The sequence below is a fragment of the Sinocyclocheilus anshuiensis genome, unplaced genomic scaffold (genome assembly GCF_001515605.1).
Source record: "Sinocyclocheilus anshuiensis isolate Anshui unplaced genomic scaffold, SAMN03320099.WGS_v1.1 scaffold1236, whole genome shotgun sequence".
NCBI classification, from domain to species: domain Eukaryota; kingdom Metazoa; phylum Chordata; class Actinopteri; order Cypriniformes; family Cyprinidae; genus Sinocyclocheilus; species Sinocyclocheilus anshuiensis.
In genome coordinates, this window is record NW_015546096.1 from 10,188 (window position 1) to 24,815 (window position 14,628).

Consider the following 14,628-nt stretch of genomic DNA (forward strand, 5'->3'; position numbering starts at 1 on the left):
ATATATATATATATACCTGAGATTTGGTCAGATATTGTTATATGCATTGTTATATTGTTATATGGCCAAAAAGTAAGATGAAATTCAAATATTGTACAGTGCAGTTCGTAGAACTAATTGAATGGCAGGGTTTTTTTTAATTTTTTTTATGTAATTTCTACACTGAACACAGACTCCCCGTAGCTGAAAAGAGTGATATTCTGCTGTGAAGATGTCTGTGTCTTCGCTCTACCTCAAACAAGACAACATGGTGCGCTTCAAGAGGAGAAAGGCACGTTTCTCCTTCAGTGAAGTGCACATCCTGCTGGACGAAGTGCGGAAGAACCGCCACATTGTCGTGGGTGAGTTTTACCTCGTTTTGACAAGCAAAAGTTCACTTAGTTCAGCAAACCACCAGTAATTTTAGTTGTCCCTATAAAACCAATAAATAGTAAATGAAAATGTTCCAATACTTTTGTTTTCGTGTGCATAGGTAAGTTTAACGCCGGCGTTCCCTCTGACGTGAAGCGCAGGAAATGGGCTGAGATCACGGCGCGTGTTAATGAGATTGGAGAGTGTGACAGAGAGATCATGGAGGTGATCAAGAAATGGTCAGACCTTAAATGCGACACGAAACGTAAAGTGGCCGCCCTGAGGACCGGTGCTTCGGTGTCCCTAAGATTGGCACGGTCCAATATTGAACTGTCCCCGATGGAAGTCATCGTAGAATCCATCCTCGAACTGGACAAGAGACCGTGGGAAGCGACACAGCGGTCCAGATCTCGCAGTCACGGTGATGATCAAGAGACTGTGGGTGAGGATGAGGAAGAGGAGGATGGAGGGTTTATGGGGATGGGGTCGGTCAACAGTTCCCCGAGCAGAGGAATGGATGTGGGAGGAATGCCTGCTACTACAAGTGGATCTGGGGGTGAGATGCAGTATGATAGCTCCAAACCTGTAGGTAAACAAACTCAAAATATTCCAGTTGGATCATATTAAGAATTTTCAATAGATTTAGCGTTTCAGTGGATAATTATCGCTGATGTTTAATAATGATGTTGTACACATCAGCGATCCGTTACCAGGAAAAGTTCACTGCAAGAATTTTCAGTGCACTTTAAGTATTCACATATTTCCCTCTGATCTCAATAATGAACCATCAACCATGTTTTCAAAAGCAACACTGTTATAAAGTTTGGGGGCCGTAGGATTTGTTTGAAAGATGTTTCTTACACTCATCACGACTATTTATTCTATCAAAAAATACAGTAAAACAGTAATATTATGAATTATTATTATTATAACAATTTAAATGAACTGTTTTCTATTTTAATATATAAAATGTAATTTATTCCTGTGATAGCAAGGCAGAATTTTCAGCAGCCATTACTTCAGTCTTCAGTGTCACATGATCCTTCAGAAATCATTCTAATATGCTGAAACACTGAAAATAGTTATAGTTAATAAAAAACTTTTTCAGGATTCATCTTTGATGAATAAAACATTCCAAGAACAGCACTTATTTAAAATAGAAATCTTTTGTATTATACATGTTTTTACAATCACTTTTGATCAATTTAATGCATCCTTGCCTAATACAAGTATTCATTTCTTCAACAACAACAACAAAAAAAAATTAACCTGACCCCTGATAACAGTGTATTTTTCCATTACATTGTAAATTGAATTTCTGTAAAAAGTCTGTGAATATTACAAAAACAATTTGCATATAAGGCAATAATTTCATCCCATCTGTTCAAAACAAAAAATCTCTTCTAGGAAAACTGACGTGAAAGGAAGTTTTAGCCCCTGGGGAATTCACAGTTTTAAAGCGAGCAGACAAAACTGATGAACGTCATGTTTGCTGGCAGATGCCTTATGTCTGATATTAACAACATAGACAGCATAGACTTTCCTTTTTTTTCAGTCACATGACTTGAGGCAAAGTCACATGATGTTTTTGATGCACATTTTTCTCTATAAGCTCTATAAAAGCTTTATTTAAAAAAATATACATATATTTGTGTGTATGTGTCTATCAAAAGCAAATGATCATGTGATGTATACTGTTTACTTGTTTGATCACAGATCCCGAATCCCACTTAGACTCAGATGAGGACAACCGTGACCTCTTCCCATCATCCTCTATGGCATCTGTCACTAACTCATACTCTGAGGTGGATGGAATTGCAACTAGAGGCAGTGCTGGACACGTTTCCTCAACAGCCACCGCTTCTACTAAAAGACCCCCGTCTTTCTCAGGGGTGGAGCCAGACAGTTCACGTGAGCAGTTAGTGTACAACGCAAGCCTCAGCGTGCAGGAGCAGCACACCTCTAATGCTCTTCTAGCCACCGTCTCCCGTTCGCTTGAGCTGCTTGCGGAGTCAGTGCAGCAGCTAGCAGAGACGCAACAGGAGTTTGCACGAGAATCGCTGCAGCTACAGAGGGACACTGTGCAAGTGTTGCGAGATTTTGCCTCCGGCGCACTAACAATACTGCAGGAAAAGGTCAACGGCAAACCTGCATTGTGAAATTTGTGTTTAGCAATCAAATGACGACACAGTGTGTGACACTGTTGATATGATGGCTACAAACGTGTGATATAGACAGACACACCTTCTCACTAGCTGTTTCCATCACCCTATTTTAATGCGCATTTTGAAGTATTGCATGAGAAACAAGTGATGGAAACACCAAATTTCGAATAAAAATCCCTTAATTTGCAAACAAGTTTTTACGCTCGCTTGAGGTGGTTTTTGACTTGTGCGAAAAAGGGTTGATGCGAATAATGGGGGATGGAAATGCATTTTGCGAATAAATTCCTCCAAGCGCATTAAAAAAGTCATGTGACTTTGCACTATGGGACGGCAAAACCTGACTAACCAGCGGACCGATCTCATTCCACAGCATCTGAAATGTTGTTATGGTCATTCGGAAATGCACGAGCAAAATCTGTCATCAAAGTATTTCTGTATAATTGCCTCCCAGAAATGTCTTACACGACTGCGTTCCCAAACAGCAGCATCCACCTCCGAAAGCAATGACCGCATTCATTGTGTTTCGTCTAAACAATATATATAATAAAGTAATTTATTATATATAAAATTATTATATTCTCCTACTTTTCTTAGTGAGTTATAGTGCCAATTTATCAGGAAGTGACGATTTTGTTCTCTTTGACTTGTTGGATGGAAACGATGCTTGTTCGCAAATGTTTTATGCGATATTTCGGTTTTGCGCATAAGTTAAATTCGCAACTTTGGATGGAAACCCGGCTACTGGAACCTTGGTGGCCATCAGAGGGCACAATGTCAGGGTGTCAAAATACTGTGATTAAGTGCAAAGATAAAGACGACTTTTAGAAGACGTTTTTTTTTTTTTTTTTTTCTCTCAAAGATGCAAAGCTGTTAACATTTGTCTCTAATCTGTTTATCAATAGGACAGACTTTGGTGAAGCGAAAACAATAGTGTGACCACAAAGGGATTTTGTTTGTGCCTATAGTAATATCATCTTCCACAACAAAATATAACTTTTTTTTCTTCATTCCCTGAAATTTGGGATTGTTGAAATTAACCTGTTGCGAGGAGATTCACAGGACTGACACTGATGTATACATTTTATGTAACATCTGTCGACGAGTTAAAGAGATAGGTCACCCCAAAATGAAAATTCTGTTATAATTTTCTCACCCTCATGTTGTTCCACACCTGTATGACTTACTTTCTTCTGCAGAACACAAAAGAAGAGATTTTGAGGATTTGAGTTTTGGTTGATGTATATTTTATGGAGAAAAAGAAATCAAGAGACATTTCTGATGACAGACAAGGCATTTCAAGTCATTGTTTAAAAATCCTGTAATCAGTCATGATAATCTCTTGGATGTTATGAGAATGAGGTGTATTTGTAGCAAGTTTATCATCCTAATGCTGCTGCAAGGAGTGTGTTCTATTTACTCACAGACACGTTTCATATTTATTACAACTCTGTGAGAGACAATGCTTCTGTGATATTTGATGTTATTAACTTTCACAGACAGGAAACATATATACACGAGTACATGCAGTCACATTTAATGGTGTTTAAATAAATACAACTAAAACTTTTCTAAGACCAGTATACGGTGTAAAATAAGGTTTGAGGCATCTGGATCTCATTAAAATAGGTGTCATATTTTGTCTAGTAGGACATTCTTTTCCAGTGTATCTTTTAAAAAAAAAATGTCCTATGCTTGTGTACAATGATTTAAGAAACTGGGTCAAATGTACATCTTCAGGAACTGAATTTCATATTCGAAGCTGTTAATGCTGTTGTTTTGTCACTAGAGGGCAGTGTGTCTTTTAATTTACACACAATGGTTTTCAAATGATTATTTTTCTGCACGTGTTTCTTCAAAGTCATTGGGTTTTCCAGCAGCTTGAGGTTTGTGTGCGTGTGTGTGTTTGGTTTCTAAATGAAAACAGCTCCATAAGTGAGCCAGATATTTCAATAAATTTGAATTGAAAGTTTGAATTGAACGTTTAGTGTGTATTTTAAGATCTACTGATTTTATGTTCCTTTTTGGACACACATTTTTGTGTCTATACTATATATTGAAATACTGACATGGACACCCAGCTTCTCAGTGGAAGTTACAGGCAGGAGTGAAGGAGAAGTGATTAAAACTCAAGCATTGTTCTCCAGCTCTCCAGGGCTGAAGAGCTCTGCTTAAACAGCTGCTTGTGTGTGTGTGTGTGTGTGATGCAGTGTGATGTTGGGTGTGTGTGCTGATGTAGGGTTGTGGTTGAGAATGCTTTGTGCGTGTGTAAGACGGCAGCTGGTAGCCCTATTGTGTGGTTAGGGAATTCTGCTGAAAAAAAAATTAATATTGTGTCTGTCTACAGATTGTGAATATGTCTGTATAATGTACCAGTCATTCATCATATAGACCATCTAATGGACAGCACACCGGATACACAATAATAGGTTTTGTTTTCGGTTTAGGTTACATTCAGCTGCGGGTTTTATTTTTATTTATTTATTTTTTGACATTTAGGTTTGAAAACAGCTTCTCTTGCATTTATTTTAAAGCTGCAGTCCGTAAGTTTTGCCTCTTTGTCGCCATCTCTGTTTAACAACCTGGAATTGCAGCTTGGTGCGGAATTATCTAGCTTGCGTGGGTTGTGAGTCGGCACGGCTCCAGCGCGGATGAATCTGATGTTTTGAGGAGTATGTGTGTGTGGCAGTCAGTCACCGCACCAGTGTGGATATTTACTGTACTTCACAATCACAGATTCTAGCCTACTTCTCAGAATATGTCACAAATAAGCATTTTCACCATTAAGTAACAAGTCTGCCACGTTTGTTCTGACCAACCGAGGAAAAAAGCATTACCATAAATCTCGCTACCAATGGTGATTAAATCTAAAGATCGGTTAGCTCATATCACATCAAACCGTTCAAATTATTATTATTGTTATACTTTATTCTCAAATGATTAATGTTAACAACATCAGTATTGGTGACTATGAGTAGTGTGTATTAGTGTGTAGATTTCGATTTCTGTACAGTCTAATTGTCATACTCTTCGAATTTCATATTAAGAAATTATTGTAACCCAAAAAGCAAATTATGCTCCCTTCGAACTGGTTTTCTTTAAAATACAAATCTTTGTAATCCCAGGCTATCTGTAATCAGAAGCACATTTAACAACTTCTTTGTTTACAGAAGTGATGTAATGACGCAGCAGCATGCTCGAATTTCCCGCGAAAACCTACCCGTGCCACTCAAATGAGAAAACATTCTTATAAGATAACCGTTGTGAATCGGGCTAAAGTAAGGCGATAGTTTTGAACACTGGCTGGTTATGTACTTGCTCAAATATTGATTTCGGATCATTTTTAACCAAAAGAAGTTATGGACCGCAGCTTTAAGTTATTAGGCAGATCAAGGTAACTTGATAGGTAATAGATAGGTAACTTGTTTACCTGTTCAAGTTTGTAATTTGAAACTTTCAGGTCCATGTTAAAGCTGGTCTTGATTTTAAGAAGCCTTTTTTGTTCGAGGAAAACAAACAATGAAAAGAAAATTTTCGAACTGTTTTTGTGCATGTATATAAAGAGATTTTTAAAGACATGTATTCAGCAAGGACACATGAAATTGATCAAAAGTGACAGTAAAGACATTTATTTTGTTACAAAATATTTGTATTTCAAATAAATGCTGTTCTTTTGAACTTCTATTACTCAAAGAATCCTGAAAAAAGCAGCAAATCAGCACATTAGAATGATTTCTGAAGTTATTGGTTATATTTCACAATATAACTGCTTTTACTGTATTTTTGATCAAATAACTGCAGCCTTGGTGAGCATAACAGACGTCCTTCAAAAACCTACCCCAAACATTAGTATATGTGTGGTTCGACGTGATTTCTCCATCAAACCTGCCTCTATCAGCTGCCATCTGGAACAAAAGAGGCAGACTGCAACAGCGGATAGATTTATCGATCTTTATGATCTTCTTTTTCAAGTATATCTCTGTTTTTCCTCCCCTTCTTCTGTTGGTCTGCTGACCTCTTCACCTTTTCTTCTCTTTCCTTCACCCCTGCTGATTCTCCTGCCCTCTCTTTTATCCTACATCTGTCACTCTGGGTTCTCTAATAACCCAACGCTATACCTCTGCTGTGAGGCCCTCTTTTCCTCCTCAGAGGTTCAGAGCTTCACAGTGGGGCCCATGTCATTCCAGCCTATTCAACTGCATGAGCCAGTCGTGTGTCTGTGTAGTTGCGGTGTGTTCAGTGCACCTGTTCTGACATGTAATGTCTAACACATATTAATATTAATGTTTTTCATTTTCACCTACTAATAGGTTCAAGTGTTTTAGTTGTTGTGTTGAGACAATTTTTTTTTACATCTGAATGAGATGTCCACACCTTGGGAAAAATCTCCAAGTAAATAATAAATATTTATATATATTATGCTTTGTATTTAATATTTAATACAGCAAATTATATATTATTGCATTTTTAATTTTTTTCTTAATCTTTTTCATTGACACAGATGTAAAAAGAGAGAAGGGAATAGGTTGAGAAAATGTACGGGCCAGATTCAAATACGAATCCCCCATGACCACTCACACTGACCTCAAGAACACTGCTCTGTCTTATTGTGTTTTCAACAGTGCGCTTGTCTGAATATATGAGATCTGTTTCTGTGAGATTATTCCTGTCATTTTTACTTGAACACAGCAGCTGCACATACATAAACACCCACAGCAGCTCAGATCCTACGCACATTTACATAGTTTGATCATTGGGCAAAGGTCAGTACTTCCCTCAAGGCCAGCAGATTTTGTACGTGTGTATATATATGTGTGTGTGTGTGTGTGTGTGTGTGAAAGGACTGGTCTGTCGTCCCAAAGGGCTCAAGGCCCAACAGATGCAGTTTGAGAGTGTGTGTCCTCAGGATGCTGGTCCGGTGTGGGTCACTAATGTAGGCAGATGAACTGTGTGTGTGTGTGTGTGTGTGTGTGTGCCCTATGGGAGCTGGTCTCTAGGGCGAGCAGATGTCATGACGTGTGTGGAAATCCTGGGTCGGGTGTCATCTAAAGACTCGAAAGCGGATATGGCGATGTGAGTGAATGAATGTGAGAAGTTGTATGTGCGCAAAGTCGGATATTTTGAGTCTGAGCATTGTGAATGGACAATGAATGTGCAAGTTAATTTCATTTATGAAGAGATTTTTAGTCATTATTTTTAAATCATTAGTGAAATCTTAATTAAGATGAACATGATGGTGTTTGAGGTACTGGACAGGGTGACTAAAAATGACTGAGAGGAAAGTCTGTGTGTATGTGCCTTTTTGCAGGCCTGCACATATGTGAGATTTGAGATGTCTGGATGTGGGTTCATAAATATGGATGTATGCATGTGGAGTGAAGGGGGTTCTGGGGTTCCCATGCTCCTGCCATGCTTGTGTCCCACCTCAAGGGACCACCATCCCCCAACACCCGCATTACAAGACACAAATCAGTCATTGCCCATCTGCACTACACAGACAATGAGTCAACACACATGCATAATTTAATGCAAACACACAATCATTCTCTTACTAAAATAATGAGATTTACAGATGCCTTATGATTAGATTAGGAATAGGAATAAGTGTCTAATATTATTAAAATGCATCCACTATAGGATCTTCTGATTTTGATTAAATAAACATTGGTTCTTGAGACAAGGGACAAAACCCACAATGATAAAAGTGCAACATTTTCAGGGTGAAAATAATCAGAAATGATCATTAAAATGTTCTTGACATAAATTTACTATTTCATTGACTTTATCGTTATTTTATTAAAATAATGGTATTATCACTCACTTTCCCTAAAACCACCTGTCCTCAGATTATAAACACTGAAAAAACATTTAAAAATATTAAACTTAAGAGAAACAGAAAAACACACACACACACACACACACACACACAGTTGTGGTCAAAATGTTACACTCTACAGTATCTGCAAAATACGTTAATTATTTTACCATTATCATACAAAATGCATGTTATTTTCTATTTAGTACTGACCTGAATAAGATATTTCACATAAAATATGTTTACATATAGTCCACAAGAGAAAATAATAGATGATAAAAATCACCCTGTTCAAAAGTTTACATACACTTGATTATTAATACTGTTGTTATCTGGATGATCCACAGCTGTTGTTTTTCAGCATCTTTTGCGTACTTGAACCCTTTCCAACAATGACTGTATGATTTTGAGATCCAACTTTTCACACTGAGGACAACTGAGAGACTTACATGCAACTATTACAAAATCAGTGAGCGTTTGAACCTTTTGTAAAAGTTGCTTATCAGTTGTCCTCCGTGTGAAAAGATGGATCTCGAAATCAAACAGTCATTGTTGGAAAAGGTTCAAATATGCAAAAGATGCTGGAAAACCAATGGATTTGTGGGACCTGAAGGATTTTTTTGAAGAATCAAGCGTAAACTTTTGAACAGGGTCATTTATATAAATTCAGTTATTATTTTCTCTTGTGGACTATATGTAAATGTGTTTCTGTTTGTATAATTGACTAATGTGTTATGTATCGATTTTAGAGGTGTGCCCGTAACTTCTTATTAACACTGCCAAATATTTATGAAAACAACATTAGTCAGTCATATTTCACCTGCTACAAGTGGAGAAAAGTGACACAGACTCCATTAAAGTGATGGGTCACCCATGAATGAAAATTCTATAATCATTTCCTCAGCCTGATGTCATTCTAAAACTATAGCTTTTTTTTCTTCTGCTGCTGAACACAAAAGAAGGTATTTTAAAGAATGCTGGTAACCAAACAGTTTTGGTGAGCACTGACTTACATGGATGGACAAAAAACAGTGAGGCATTTCTCAAAATATCTTCCTTCATGTTCAAGAAAAAAAAAGAAGAGAAAGTAATACAGTTTGGAACAACATCAGTAAATTATTACAGAGTTTTTCTTTTTTGGGGGGGGGGTTGTCTCTTCAAGAAACAACAATCCTCTCTAAGAAAAAAAATGGAATTGTGTCTGTAAATTGTAAGAGCATCATTTTCACTGTTTTCACTGAAAGTGTTTTTCCTATTTTATTGACTTGTTTACCCTCTTCAGCTAAGCACTTTTGAATGCTATATTGAGATTTTCTCTTTGGATAAGTGCTTCTCTTTCTCTTGTCTGTGCAGATGTCAGGGATCTCAAAAGCCTAAATCCTGCTACCAGCCTTTAGCCCAGACCATGTGTCAATTGCTTTTAACTCAATCTTAACTTGCATAGCTTTCATTTAAGGATTAAACAACCTTGCATGCGATAGTCACAACTATTTCTGTTTCAGTTCTGTCTGATTTGAGTTGTTTTACTTTTATAGCTGCACATTATGTGGATGGGATAGGTAAAACACCTGTTATGGGATGGTGTCTTTTTAATATGTAGCCATGTCTTATAATAAAGGCTTTTTACTCGCTTACTAGGTGCCTGGATGTGGATTTTGTGTGTGTGTGTGTTTTGCAACAGGATCTGCTTATCATTTTTGACACCTGAGATTTACTTGTTACAAGGGCCGTGGATTTATCGCATGAACCAATTACAGCCGAACATAACCAGTCATATCCAATCATATCGTGATGGAGGCATTGCCTCCTCTCACGTGATTTTCCCCCATTCATTACATAAATTATGAGCCTTTATAGACATAGTGTTTCTTGCGTAAAGAAAACGCTGTACTTATTCAAACAACAAGATCTTTATTTACCCTCGCAGACCTAGTTCAGCTGCTGTGGATCTTCAGTTCATTCAGTCAAGATAGAGGGGGTGGAGTTATAAGGTTTACTGACAGTTTGAGCGGATCCAACAAGATTTAGTCACAAGCTCTTTTTAATACCTTTCATTAGCTAAATATTTGTAAAGCAGACAGATAGATGTAAAGGGTGACCAATATCATTGATTTATTGAAGGAAGAAAAAAAACATCACCAAAAAAAGGGCACTTCGGAGTGTAAGGGCAAAAAGGGCATGTGCTCTGCACAGGTTGAGCCCTACCTGTGCACGTGCCTGCTTGTTACTACATGACTTTTATCATAAAGAGTCTTTGTTCATGGACAACAGCTTGAAGTTAAAGTCTTTAATTCAGGTCATCATTAACTGAAAGACCTTCTTTATAATAAAAGCTTTTGTTGTAAAAGGTGCGAAACATCATTGGCACAATTGCTGTATTAATAGGCTACTGATCACAAATTTGCATGCTTGTTTTCCTCACCTGGTCATCTGTCCTCTCACCCACATGACAAAGTTTATCACTACCAACAGGCTACACGAGATACAACACAGTGTGTGGCATAAAATGGGCCTTTGTTCCCACAGCATCGCCTTAATCAACTAGGCTATAGAATCATAATAGTAGTTGAATAAAGTGATTTTGTTTGCTTACAGTGTCAGGGTATTTCTCCTGACTGACTGTTGTCTTCACACTTTGAAGATTAATTTACATATATCTGTGGTCTTTGAGACATTATATATGATGTATTTTAAAAGACATTAAAGTGATGCATTGTGATATGGCTTAATGAAAGGGTTCTGAGGCACGCGTCATTCATTACCATAACAACAGCAGTCAAACACGCACTCACACAACCATAAGTAACAATGAATGGACATATATTCCATTAATTCCATTTAGTTTCCACAAACACTGAATGACATAAAGATTTGGGTGCAGTTGTTCTTATATTCGATATTCCAATATTTTCTAATAATCCCACAGTAGGCCTACTACTGTGGGAAAATAATAAACAGGTCTATATGTCAGAAAATACTAGCCTATAAGTTGTTTTAAAAAAAAAGTGGAATGGCTGCAACCGGCTGCAACAGATGCCGGTTGGGTGAGTTCGGGCGGTTTGTGGCGGACAATAAGTGACCATGTGCCGCCTGTTAACATACAGCTGTTGGAGCTGACCCACACAAAAGCGTCATGATATTTCCCCACCCATCCTCCAGAGCAGCCTGAGCGTCTCTGCATACTGCACAACAAAAGACACACACACACACACTCATACACACACACTCACTTGTGCCTGCAGACACAAAGAACATTGCAAATAAAAACTTATGGCCTCCCCCTGCCCGCACGCGCCACAGCGACCACACTGATTGAGTGTGTGTGTGTGTGTGTGTGTGTGTGTGTGTGTGTGTTTAGGGGACAGAGGAAATAATTAAAAACAGAAACGTGTGCGCGATAGAAGTAGCCTACAGTATACAACTCAGGAACCATAAAAAGTGAAACCATGAACATGGAATTTTTACTAAATGAAAAAACGCCCATGTTATAGGCCTAATTGTTTATATTTAATTGGTTAGCCTATATAAAAATGAATAATTAAACGAATTTTTCACTGTGAAAACATTTTTTACATCTAAATCGTTGCAGAGATTTAGCTATATGGTCTCTTATATGATTTTTATTTTCAAACAAACTTAACAAACTTCCTTTATGATCATAGCCTAACTGTACAATTACAAAATCGCATTCTGAAGCATGCATGTAAGAGCATATAGCTACTAAGGTAAATCAGCGTAGGTAGGTGATGTAAAGATGCATTATAAGTAGCATATCTATTTGTTTTACTTTTATTTTTAATAAGCATATTGTAGGCAACCTGCTGGGAATATTTCCCATAGAGGCTCAATGAAGACAAAACAAAACCAAATCTAATAGGCTACAGATCCGTCCGTCTACAGCAACGTATTAATCTATGCATAATTATGTGCATATATTCAAGGCGTACGAATAATAAACTAATTCTAAAATTCGACATAAGTGTAACACTTGCTGTTTGCTAAATTTATTTTTAATACCTCACAAAATAAAGGAAGATTCATCGGGTTTTCATACTCGAGAACTGTGCCCATCTGGCATGTATCACTGTAATTAAAATTCCCTGTTCTGATACAGGCAGCAGTGAGGCTAACTTCAACTCTAACTCCATCAACACGACTGCCACATGCAGCATATCAATCTAATCAGGCCAATATTATGCCATATGTCCCCGCTGACGTCACATGCAGGGGGGCAAGGCGTATATAACAGCATCCATTCATGAAGAGTCAAGACATTCAATGAAGACAAACCGCAAGCGCTGAAGGACGAAGATTACGAGTGCGCTTTTCCTCTGAATACACAGTGGACTTTTATGGACCTGACGAGGATTTCGTACCAGGACATCTATTTTTTTTTCTTAATCTCCAAACACTTTGAAGTCTGGGAAGTAACGGATGAAGATACTTGTGTGTTATTGTAATAAAGTTTAGGATTAACTGAGCGAGATGGCGCATCTGTCTTTGTACTGCCTGCTGTCTGTGTCGCTTTTGCAGTTGGTAAGGAGCCAGTTCAGGGCTTATACTTCGTTTATCGTTTCATTTTCTCTTTAATGTGAGTTTATAGATATTTGCCCCCTAGGTATAGTATTCTGTTTATTATTTCCAAAAGTTTCAGAAGCCACACGGTTTCTCTATTCGTGAACAGGTGGCTTCATCGGGTGTATTTGAATTGAAAGTTCACTCGTTCAGCACGACACGCCGCTTCTGCAGGAGGACGCGAGACTGCAACATCTTTTTCAGGATTTGTCTGAAGCATTCGGAAGACGTCATCTCCGCTGAGCCTCCGTGCACCTTCGGAACCGGACAGACGAATGTCCTGCGAGCGGACCAGAGCTCTATAGCCAGCAGCGCAGCCATCCGGGTGCCTTTCCACTTCAAGTGGCCGGTAAAGTTTGAACATTCTTTACATTACTGTCTAGATGCACTTAAGTTTAACACTTACTGTAAGACCATAAACAAGACCATGCAACAGTCTGGAACTGTCAGTTCATAACAAATATGTGACCCCGGAAACACAAAACTGGTCATAAGGTTCAATTAAGAAAAAAAATAATAATAATTGAGATTTATACATCATCTGAAAGCTGAATAAATAAGCTTCCCATTGATGTATGTTTGTTAGGATAGGAACATATAACTATCTGAAACAGCAATTTGAATAGAATCTGAGGGTGCAAAAAAACGAAAAGAAAAATTGAGAAAATCGCCTTTAAAGTTGTCCAAATGAAGTTCTTAACAATGCCTATTACTAATCAAATATTAAGTTTTGATATATTTAGGGTAGGAAATTTACAAAATATCTTCATGGAACATGATCTTTACTTAATATTCTAATGATTTTTGGCATAAAAGAGAGAAGAAAAAAAAAACACGATAATTTTGACCCATAGAATGTATTGTTGGCTATTGCTACAAATATACCTGTGCTACTTATGACTGGTTTTGTGGTCCAGGGTCACATATAAGTGGAAGACAATAGAGAACGTTTGCTTCTCAGTTTCAGCAAAGATGATATGATTTTTTTTAACATCTAAAATAACATCTTGTTCTTTTCAGGGGACGTTTTCTCTTATTATTGAGGCATGGAATGCTGAGTCTCCAAAAGAGCATCATGACTACACAGGTGGGCTACACAGTGTGATGGAAAGCAAACATACAGACATAAGAGTTTTTTAATTTATTCAATTATTCCTTCAAGCTTAAGTTTTTCTTTTTTCCCACAACAGAGAATCAAAACAACCTGATCAGTCGTTTAGCAACACGAAGGCGCTTGGCGATTGGAGAAGACTGGTCTCAGGATGTTCATTTTGGAGACCAGAGTGAGCTCCGTTACTCGTATCATGTTTTCTGTGATGAGTTTTACTTTGGTGAGGTGTGTTCGGATTACTGCCGTCCTCGTGATGATACACTGGGACACTACACCTGTGATGAGAACGGAAACAGGGAATGCCTGGAGGGATGGCAGGGAGACTACTGCTCTGACCGTGAGTACCACCTGTGTGTGTCAGATGCTCCGAGGTCTGCTTAGCCCTTTGGGATTGTATGTCTAGGACTCTGAAAAGAAGCAGTCCCACACTCCCTTTCCTGATGACTCTGTATTTATGTGTGATTGTGGTTTGTGTGTTGGAACCTGAGCAGCAGGAATACATCCCCTTATCTCTCCTATCTTTGTGTGCATGTGTGTCTGATGGAAGCTGAGCTGCTTCTCTAGAGCTTCTACACTTCTTTTGTTCAGCCGAACAAAGAAACCCAACGTGTGTG

At 38.0% G+C, this 14,628-nt stretch overlaps 2 protein-coding genes across 2 annotated transcripts in view; both read left to right on the plus strand.

The window, feature by feature from the left end:
- The window catches only part of LOC107700225 (uncharacterized), a 4,939-nt gene extending 2,202 nt beyond the window's left edge, over positions 1 to 2,737 (plus strand). The window contains exons 2-4 of the mRNA XM_016501805.1: positions 173 to 341; positions 473 to 940; positions 2,068 to 2,737. Of these exons, the coding sequence (XP_016357291.1) occupies positions 212 to 341; positions 473 to 940; positions 2,068 to 2,510 (1,041 nt within the window). The 5' untranslated portion in view covers positions 173 to 211 and the 3' untranslated portion in view covers positions 2,511 to 2,737. The remainder of the gene's footprint in view (positions 1 to 172; positions 342 to 472; positions 941 to 2,067) is intronic.
- A 9,880-nt stretch (positions 2,738 to 12,617) lies between these two features.
- Positions 12,618 to 14,395, plus strand: LOC107700223 (delta-like protein B). The gene is made up of 4 exons (XM_016501802.1): positions 12,618 to 12,864; positions 13,013 to 13,252; positions 13,924 to 13,990; positions 14,094 to 14,395. Exons 1-4 carry the CDS (start codon positions 12,814 to 12,816, stop codon positions 14,393 to 14,395), a joined length of 660 nt encoding a protein of 219 aa, XP_016357288.1. The 5' UTR covers positions 12,618 to 12,813.
- The last annotated feature ends 233 nt before the right edge of the window (positions 14,396 to 14,628 follow it).

Bases quoted from the DNA above. Each gene is read 5' to 3' on its own strand.
- LOC107700223 (XM_016501802.1), top strand. From the start codon at position 12,814: ATGGCGCATCTGTCTTTGTACTGCCTGCTGTCTGTGTCGCTTTTGCAG. The intron at 13,253-13,923 runs GTAAAGTTTGAA...TGTTCTTTTCAG, and splicing joins CTTTCCACTTCAAGTGGCCG to GGGACGTTTTCTCTTATTAT. The intron at 13,991-14,093 runs GTGGGCTACACA...TTCCCACAACAG, and splicing joins AGAGCATCATGACTACACAG to AGAATCAAAACAACCTGATC.